This window comes from Medicago truncatula, chromosome 3 (genome assembly GCF_003473485.1).
Source record: "Medicago truncatula cultivar Jemalong A17 chromosome 3, MtrunA17r5.0-ANR, whole genome shotgun sequence".
Lineage (NCBI taxonomy): Eukaryota > Viridiplantae > Streptophyta > Magnoliopsida > Fabales > Fabaceae > Medicago > Medicago truncatula.
The window spans coordinates 8,975,154-8,984,456 of record NC_053044.1 but is presented as its reverse complement, the minus strand read 5'-3'; the positions used below and the strand labels follow the sequence as shown (position 1 = coordinate 8,984,456).

Here is a 9,303-nt window from a genome sequence, read left to right as displayed (position 1 = left end):
GCAGTTAACTGCCGCCGGTTTACTAAAACTTCGGCAGTTAACTGCCGAAGGACATTTTCGTAAAGTACTCGTGTGGCACAACCTTATGTAATATGTAAACAGCAATTCTCAACAGGTTTTCAACTTACAGGTGTCCTGAAAATGGGAGCTTTTCCATGGTGGAAAAAACTTTCCATTCCCACGCTAAACGCCACCATAGCGCATATACAATTTAGTTTCTTAATTACTTTCTTTTGTTCCTTTATGTCACGTTAATAGTTATAAATAATTTATTTTTATATGTTTTTTCTTAACACAATTTATTTATTTTTATACGTTATTGAAATACAATTTTTTTTATCAGGTAGTTTAGTGGCTATAATTCACCTTATAAACTGAATAAGTTGGATGTCTGGGATTCAAACCCCGACCTCTGCATATCATAATGCATTGTCCTACCAACTGAGCTATGCTCACGAGACTGAAATACAATATCTGATTAGATGTTAAAATAACAATAAATAAATAAATAAAAAGTCTTACTAACAAATGAGTTAAGACTTAAGAGTAGTGGTAGCAACACTCTCTTAAAGACTCACTTTCTTATTAGTTCAAATTAAGGTGGGTCTCACACTTTGGAAATGGGTTCCATTTAAAGCGGTGAGACATACATTAGTTTCATCCAATAAGAGAGTGAATGTTAGAGAAGATGTTTAAAAGAGAGTGTTCATATAGCATTCTTCAATGAATTAAATGACACTCTTCAAAGATTTAAAATTAATTTATTTTTGTCAAATAGGTGAGTCCGAAGTTCAAGCCACAACCCTACGGATAATATAAAGTATCTTTACGATTTGAGTTAAACTCACTCTTCTTTAACAACATCATGCCCATATTTCGACAAAGGCTACGGTGGAAGACCTTTTTAGGTCTCCTACCGTAGGAGACTGGACTATTTTATTTTTGCTTGCAAAATGGATGTCAACCATTAGATGTGGTTGAATTTTTTTGAATGGTTGAGTTTTGTAGGTTATATGACCCACCAAGATTGTATTTTTTAAACATATATATTTATTTTAAAAAAGAGTGTTTTTGACATTGTTTGAAAAATTGGAAAAATTCCCAGCAAGTTCTTACAAGCTCATACAATTATTCTATACAAGAAAATCATGTTTGAATATTTTATTATTTAATTATATTTCGATATCATTATGTGAACAAATATCGTAATAATAATTATATTAACTTTTAATCAATTGTGGGCCTTTAATTGATTAGTGATCAAATTAAGTAATAATGTTATTAGATTTATAATTCAATAATTAATTAAATATTTAATTAATTGATATATATTGGATGACCCATTAACGAAATAATAAGAAACGCCCTAATAATCATCCAATATAAAAGAGGCTATCGTACATAGAAATTTACCTCTGTATAGATATATAAAATCTGCAACGGATACAATGAAAATAAATATATAACGATGTTTTGCATATTAAATAACATTATATTACAGTTGATATTTTAAAAATAGGCATAAGTTTTCAAAATTTATTATATCGACTTTTTGACATAAGTACTTTTTTTTTGGTTAAATTACCTTTTTGGTCCTCTAACTATTTAATTGGTATCGAATTAGTCCTCTAATTAAAAATTGATTTATTTCGGTCCTCTAAGTTTATGACCGTTACTACATTTAGTCCTTTCTGTTAGTTTTATTCAAATAAACGTTAGTGTTTGTGTTATGTGGGTCCTCTAACTTTATTTATTAGTATCATTTTGGTCATATTCTTTGTTAAGGTATTATGATTAAATAGTGACTGATATTATTGATAACTGTTATGGTTCATATGTATGTGTGAAACAAGAGGTCAGATACTCACATAACACAAATCATAACGTTTATTTGAATAAAACTAACAGAAATGACTAAATGTAGTAACAGTGAGAAACTTAGAGTACCGAAATAAATCAATTTTTAGTTAGAGGACCAATCCGATACCAACTAAATAGTTAGAGGATGATAAAGTAATTAAGCATACTTTTTTTTACGCATCTCATATTAATTCATAAAAATTTGCTTTCGCAAACTTAAACAAATTAAAACTGCAACAGGCGCCACATACTTCAATTTCCTTGCAAGTGATTGGAAAGTGACATCCTTCAAAAAGGTACATCATCTCATTCATTTTCAACATCTTTCCTTTAAAAAAAAAAAAAAACTTCTTTCCTCTCTCTTCCATACCAAACTTCATGATTGATATCTTATTCTGCTTCCTCTAAGTCTTTCCTTGGGAGATCTCTAAAGTTCTTCGGTTTGTTTGTTCCACACACACTTTCAAGTAATTTCTCTCTTTCCTTGACAGATCTCAGTTTGTTTGTTTTCACACTTTCAGGTAATCTCTTCATTTCTTAACAAAAGTTAATCTTTCAAATTATGTTATGTGATTTGTTCCGGTTATACTTATATTTATATTTCTCTTCAAAAAAAATTTATATTTATATTTAAGTTAATTATGATAATGATGAACGAGGGTGTATCAAGTAGGGGTGAACATGGTTCAGTTCAGGATGAAAACTGAATCGAACTGAACTGTTTGCTAAATCTAAACTAACTGAACTGAACTCTTTGCATTTTGAATTGAACTGTTCCGAACTGAACCGAACTGTTATTATTGATACTTTTGAAAAAAATACGAATAAAAATAAATGAAATTGAATTGAACTGTTTCAGTTCAGTTTCAGAACTGTTAGTAATGGTTCAGTTTTTTTTTTTGGTTCAGTTCAGCAGTTCAGTTTTTGGTTTTTTTGCCCACCCCTAGTATCAAGTGAACCCAATTACTGGGTTGGACATTGTATTTATTATATACAATGAACCCAAAGTTCAAAATTTATTAAAAAATTTTAAAAACATAAATTGTGCTGACTTAATAATTGGACTGAGTTTGTGCAAGAATTATTGTGTATAAGAAACCAGAGAAATAACTCATACTCTTTGTACTTTTTCATTTCTAATAAAAAATTTGATTTCTAAAAACAACAGTGATAAAGAAATATAAAAGGCACAAATGATTTAGTTGTAGTAACAACGATCTTTCTTCGTTGCTTGCAATGAAGATGGCATGTACATACAGTTGTTATTTATTATAACTGAATAGTGTGTCATTAATTAAACAATCCATTATTTTTGTTTGACAGAAGATAGATTATAGTTTTGCAGTGAGTCTCTTAGGATTTGACTACAAATATCATGGCAGAGTTGATTGGTGGAGCATTTCTTTCATCATTCTTTCAAGTCACTCTTCAGAGCATTGCCTCAAGAGATTTCAAAGACCTCTGCAATAAAAAGTTGGTTAAAAAACTCGAAATCACATTGAATTCTATCAATCAATTGTTGGATGATGCAGAGACAAAGAAGTACCAGAACCAAAATGTTAAGAATTGGCTTGATCGTCTAAAACATGAGGTATATGAAGTAGATCAATTGTTGGATGAGTTTGATACAAGTGTACAACGAAAGAGCAAGGTTCAACACTTCCTTTCAGCTTTCATTAATCGATTTGAATCTAGGATCAGAGATTCGCTAGATGAACTAAAACTTCTTGCCGATCAAAAGGATGTGTTGGGATTAACACAGAGAAGTTTCCCTAGTTATGAAGGTGCAGTTAGCCTGCAATCCTCGAAAAGATCGCCAACTGCATCTTTAGTGGATGAATCTTCCATACGTGGTAGAGAAGGTGACAAAGAAGAATTAATCAAGTATTTGCTTTCTTACAACGACAATGGCAACCAAGTATCAACTATCAGCATAGTGGGTTTGCCTGGGATGGGGAAGACCACCCTTGCTCAGCTTGTCTACAATGACCAGAGGATGGACAAGCAGTTTGAACTTAAAGTTTGGGTCCATGTATCTGAGTATTTTGATGTTATTGCACTTACCAAAATAATTCTTAGAAAATTTGATTCTTCTGCAAATAGTGAAGACTTGGATATACTCCAACGGCAACTGCAAGAAATATTAATGGGCAAGAACTATCTACTTGTTGTGGATGATGTCTGGAAACTGAATGAGGAAAGTTGGGAGAAGTTACTACTTCCCTTTAACCATGGATCTTCTACGAGTAAGATTATTGTGACAACACGCGACAAAGAGGTAGCATTAATTGTGAAATCTACAAAGTTATTTGATTTGAAACAATTGGAGAAGAGTGACTGTTGGAGTTTATTTTCCAGTCTTGCTTTTCCTGGCAAAAAATTGAGCGAATACCCAAATCTTGAATCAATTGGCAAAAATATTGTAGATAAGTGTGGAGGGCTGCCTTTAGCTGTGAAAACATTGGGAAACCTTTTGCGGAAAAAATATTCTCAACACGAATGGGATAAGATACTAGAGGCTGACATGTGGCGGTTAGCTGATGGTGACAGTAACATTAACTCGGCATTGAGATTGAGTTACCATAACCTCCCTTCTAATCTGAAGCGCTGTTTTGCCTACTGCTCTATATTTCCTAAGGGTTTTGAGTTTGACAGGGATGAATTGATCAAGCTTTGGATGGCAGAAGGTTTGCTGAAATGTTGCAGAAGAGACAAAAGTGAGGAAGAGTTGGGTAATGAATTCTTTGATGATCTTGAGTCCATTTCATTTCTCCAACAATCACTAGAAGATCATAAGAGTATAGTCATGCATGATCTTGTCAATGATTTGGCAAAATCAGAGTCCCAAGAGTTTTGCTTACAAATTGAGGGTGATAGTGTGCAAGATATATCTGAAAGAACACGTCACATTTGCTGTTATCTTGATTTGAAAGATGGTGCTAGAATATTAAAGCAGATTTATAAGATAAAGGGGTTACGCAGCCTGCTGGTAGAATCACGAGGCTATGGTAAAGACTGCTTCATGATAGACAACAATTTGCAACGTAATATATTTTCAAAACTAAAATATTTGCGGATGTTGTCATTCTGCCATTGTGAACTCAAAGAGCTAGCGGGTGAGATAGGAAATCTAAAGCTTTTGCGCTATCTAAACTTGGCTGGAACATTAATTGAAAGGTTGCCTGACTCAATTTGTAAGCTGAATAAATTAGAGACATTAATACTAGAAGGCTGTTCTAAATTGACTAAACTCCCTTCAAATTTTTACAAACTTGTTTGTTTACGCCATCTCAATCTTGAAGGCTGTAATATAAAGGAAATGCCAAAGCAGATAGGGAGTCTAATCCATCTTCAAACGCTGAGTCATTTTGTTGTGGAAGAGGAGAATGGGTCTAATATTCAGGAGTTGGGTAAGCTCAATCGTCTTCGAGGGAAACTTTGTATTTCAGGGTTGGAACATGTCATTAATCCCGAAGATGCAGCAGGAGCAAATTTGAAAGATAAGAAACATGTAGAAGAATTAAATATGAAATATGGTGACAATTACAAACTCAACAACAACAGAAGTGAATCCAATGTGTTTGAGGCTCTTCAACCAAATAACAACTTGAATAGGCTTTACATCTCACAATACAAAGGTAAAAGCTTTCCAAAGTGGATAAGGGGTTGTCATTTACCAAACTTAGTATCTCTTAAATTACAGAGCTGTGGATCATGTCTCCATTTGCCACCACTTGGACAGCTCCCGTGTCTCAAGGAGCTTGCTATCTGTGACTGTCATGGAATAAAGATAATTGGTGAAGAGTTTCATGGCAACAATTCAACAAATGTTCCGTTCTTGTCCCTTGAAGTTTTGAAATTTGTGAAGATGAACAGTTGGGAGGAATGGTTGTGTCTTGAAGGGTTTCCTTTGCTTAAAGAGCTTTCTATAAAAAGCTGTCCCGAATTGAGAAGCGCATTGCCTCAACACCTTCCTTCTTTACAAAAATTAGAGATTATTGACTGTGAACTGTTAGAGGCATCGATTCCCAAGGGTGATAATATCATAGAGTTAGATCTACAGAGATGTGATCACATTTTAATAAATGAATTGCCAACCAGCTTGAAAAGGTTCGTCTTTCGTGAAAATTGGTTCGCCAAGTTCTCCGTGGAGCAAATTTTAATCAACAATACTATTCTTGAAGAGTTGAAGTTTGATTTTATAGGCTCTGTAAAATGTCTCTCTTTGGATTTGCGATGCTATAGTTCTCTTCGTGATCTTTCAATAACAGGATGGCACTCCTCCTCCTTGCCTTTGGAACTACACCTCTTCACCAATCTCCATTCTTTAAAGTTGTACAATTGTCCGAGGCTGGATTCATTTCCTAATGGTGGTTTGCCTTCCAACTTGAGAGGCCTTGTAATATGGAATTGCCCAGAATTGATTGCTTTGAGACAGGAGTGGGGTTTGTTCAGACTCAATTCCTTGAAATCATTCTTTGTTAGCGATGAGTTTGAAAACGTAGAGTCCTTCCCAGAGGAGAGTCTGCTGCCACCAACTCTTACGTATCTTAATTTGAATAATTGTTCAAAGCTAAGAATAATGAACAACAAGGGTTTTCTCCACCTCAAATCCCTCAAAGATCTATATATTGTCGACTGCCCTAGTCTTGAGTGCTTGCCAGAGAAGGAGGGTCTACCCAACTCCCTTTCTAATTTGTACATTCTAAATAGTCCATTACTTAAGGAGAAGTACCAAAACAAGAAAGAAGAGCCGTGGGATACAATTTGTCACTTTCCTGATGTGTCGATTGACGAAAATTTGCAGCAGGAACCTATTGATGCCTTAGGCAAGTACAATCGATTTTTCTTTATAGAAACTAGTATTTTATTTTTGTTTGGCATAATAATAAGACTGTGTATTTGATGTTGAACAGAGGCAACAGGAGGTCGCGATTAATCTGCGACTGTGAATAATAAGACTGTGTATTGGTGAATGATCTTGCCATTCCTGCCAATGAAGCACAAGGACATTGTTAATAATTCCATCAATTCGAAAATATGTAAATAAATAATTCTATGAATTTCAACAATTTTTTCTTCTTGTGTTGTTAACAAGTGTCTGTATTTCTTCTATGTTAACTCCCATACACCCTTTTATTTTGAGTCTCTTTAGTGTTAATTATCCAGTTTCCATTTGTCATTGTGTGACTTGTGTCTGTCTACAAAACATGAATCATGAGAAAAGAAGAAAGTCGGTAGCTAGCTTGCATCAACCAATTACAAGGTCAGGACTTGGTCTTTCACTATGATTTTCATTTTTTTAATTTAATATTGTTAGGAAGAAGTGATTAAGATTATTATTGTATAAATTGAATGTATTTCCACTTGTTGTCAAAAGGAATTTTGGTGTTTTAGATCATCACATTCTGCACTACCATATTAAGAATTGTGATTTAGGTTCTCTCTTTTGTCATAGCATCAAACAGAAACGTGTCTGGCTACAAGAATTTCTCATTTTGCTGTGCTATATTCATTTCATATGACAAATATAGATTATCATCAGAGCATATTTTGCATACCATACAACTTACAGATTATCTAATTTCAGTTCTTCAGCTAGAAAATACTAATGATTGCTATGCACTTTTTTAAGCAACCAAATGATACTAACAGTGGCAAGTTTAAACTTTAACAGCTATAACCACATTTTCACACACTCCATCGGTTCAACAAGATTTGCTCCAGCTTGCCCTTTAAAGAAAGTCTTGCCTAATCAGAGGTATTTGATATAATGACATGTTTTACCTCTTAATTGTGTAATTTATATATCCTCTGACTTGGCTTTCTTTTTGTTTTTGATATCTTTCGCTACAACATATAATCGATATGTAATTTTCTGTTAAATTCCTAAGAATGATGACATCTTTGTTCCTTTGCTCCTAAGATGATTTTGATTCAATGTTTTGTTCAATTCCAATGGGGTTATGGTTTGTATTCAAGCATTATAAAGAAACATGTTTCACTAACTTTTGTTTCATTTATTTCTTTCCAGTTTCCTGATTGCAAAGTCTCCTGAAACTATTATTTTATTATTTTATATATTTATATTTTGTGATAGAATACTTTTATGTTCACTTATACTTTGAAGCATGTGTATTCATAAGTTAGAGATGAAGCATTGGCTTACATTCTGATCCTAAAAATGCATCAACCACCTTGACTTAAACTTTGTATCCAGTTTTCCTGTCATTGTTATTCTATTTTCTGAATAATCTTTCTAAATGTGCAAAAATGAATGCTTTACTAAAAACATCAATGTTTTCCAATTGAAAGCACAATTTTGTTTTGTTAGTATTCTGACTGTGTTATTTTTTTGAAGTATTTGTAACATTAATTGTCTTCTTTTCTCTCTGTGTCTGCCCAGAACACATCATACTTTAGAAAAGAAGCCAATTTCAACAAAGAGATCACGACTGTAGTTTGATCAACTAGGTAGTGTAGTGTTATGAAACTCATGGTTTAAAATTTTTTCCTGTTAAAAGAAAATGCTGGTAACATACCTAATAATTTGTTAATTTTTTTTGGATGCAGAGTGCTGAAGAGAAAAGAGGAAGAAGAATAGGAGGAAAATCTCAGAAGATGGCGATAAGGAAAAATATCCAAGTTCAAAGAGGGAAAAGACCAAGAAATGAGTAAAGAACAATGTTTTTTTTTTTAGCATTTGCTTAGTATGGATCATTGTTAGTGATAACATGATGAGTGGGCAAGGTCAACCAAGTAGAGCAAGAGTGACATACCAAGCCCAAAGAATTGATGTCGGGTGGCGACAGGGGGTACGGTTCTGGGATGATGTTGTAATCAGAATTGTAGTATTTAAGTATAAGTTGTGCACTGTAAACCCTAATCTTTCATTGATAATACAAAGGAACTGCAGCTTCTCTACAGTCGGAGACGTAGGCAATATTGGCCGAACTTCGTTACCAAACATTGTGTTTTCGCTATTTGTGTTTTTGAACTGGTTTGCTGTTCTAACATATATTTATTGGCAACACACAATGTTTACATTGGAAGGGAATCCATTTTAAACTGTCACATTCCACTCAAATCTTTTTCTTCCCTCTATTTTTCTCTTCTGTTGTTGTAATCAGTCTGTACTCAGAGCACTCTTAGGCTACATTTAATTGAGTAGATGAAAACTGGAAATCAGAAAAATGAAGCATTTTATTGGGAAGACAATGCAAATGATACTTGCATGAGAATCAATTAGCTTCGCTAATCGAATGATTTTTGAGATGACAAACACATTAATATAGACTTTCTCTCTATCAGGAATAATATCAGATCTTGAGATATCATGACCAGCTATATCAATTCAAATGATCAGATAGCATATGTCTTTACTAAATTCTAGATTTGTCCTCAAATAAATTACATATACAAGAAGTTTAGTGCATACGATAT

General features: G+C 33.4%; 1 protein-coding gene across 5 annotated transcripts; it reads left to right on the top strand.

Moving 5' to 3' along the window:
* The first annotated feature begins 2,131 nt into the window (after window positions 1-2,131).
* LOC11443773 (putative disease resistance RPP13-like protein 1) lies at window positions 2,132-8,947 on the top strand. Of its 5 annotated transcripts, none has more exons than XM_024779121.2 (6): window positions 2,132-2,381; window positions 3,206-6,689; window positions 6,777-7,126; window positions 7,538-7,621; window positions 8,267-8,334; window positions 8,434-8,947. In XM_024779121.2, exons 2-3 carry the CDS (start codon window positions 3,236-3,238, stop codon window positions 6,797-6,799), a joined length of 3,477 nt encoding a protein of 1,158 aa, XP_024634889.1. In that variant the 5' UTR covers window positions 2,132-2,381; window positions 3,206-3,235; the 3' UTR covers window positions 6,800-7,126; window positions 7,538-7,621; window positions 8,267-8,334; window positions 8,434-8,947. The 5 variants fall into 5 exon arrangements, with proteins under 5 accessions (XP_024634889.1, XP_024634887.1, XP_024634888.1 ...); XM_024779119.2 differs by having other exon boundaries at window positions 3,198-6,689; XM_024779120.2 differs by having other exon boundaries at window positions 3,187-6,689.
* The last annotated feature ends 356 nt before the right edge of the window (window positions 8,948-9,303 follow it).

What these genes read in the sequence shown, in the direction of transcription:
- LOC11443773 (XM_024779121.2), top strand. Translation starts at nt 3,236, where the DNA reads ATGGCAGAGTTGATTGGTGGAGCATTTCTTTCATCATTCTTTCAAGTC. An exon ending in GGAACCTATTGATGCCTTAG is followed by an intron (nt 6,690 to 6,776) that starts GCAAGTACAATC and finishes GATGTTGAACAG; the next exon opens with AGGCAACAGGAGGTCGCGAT.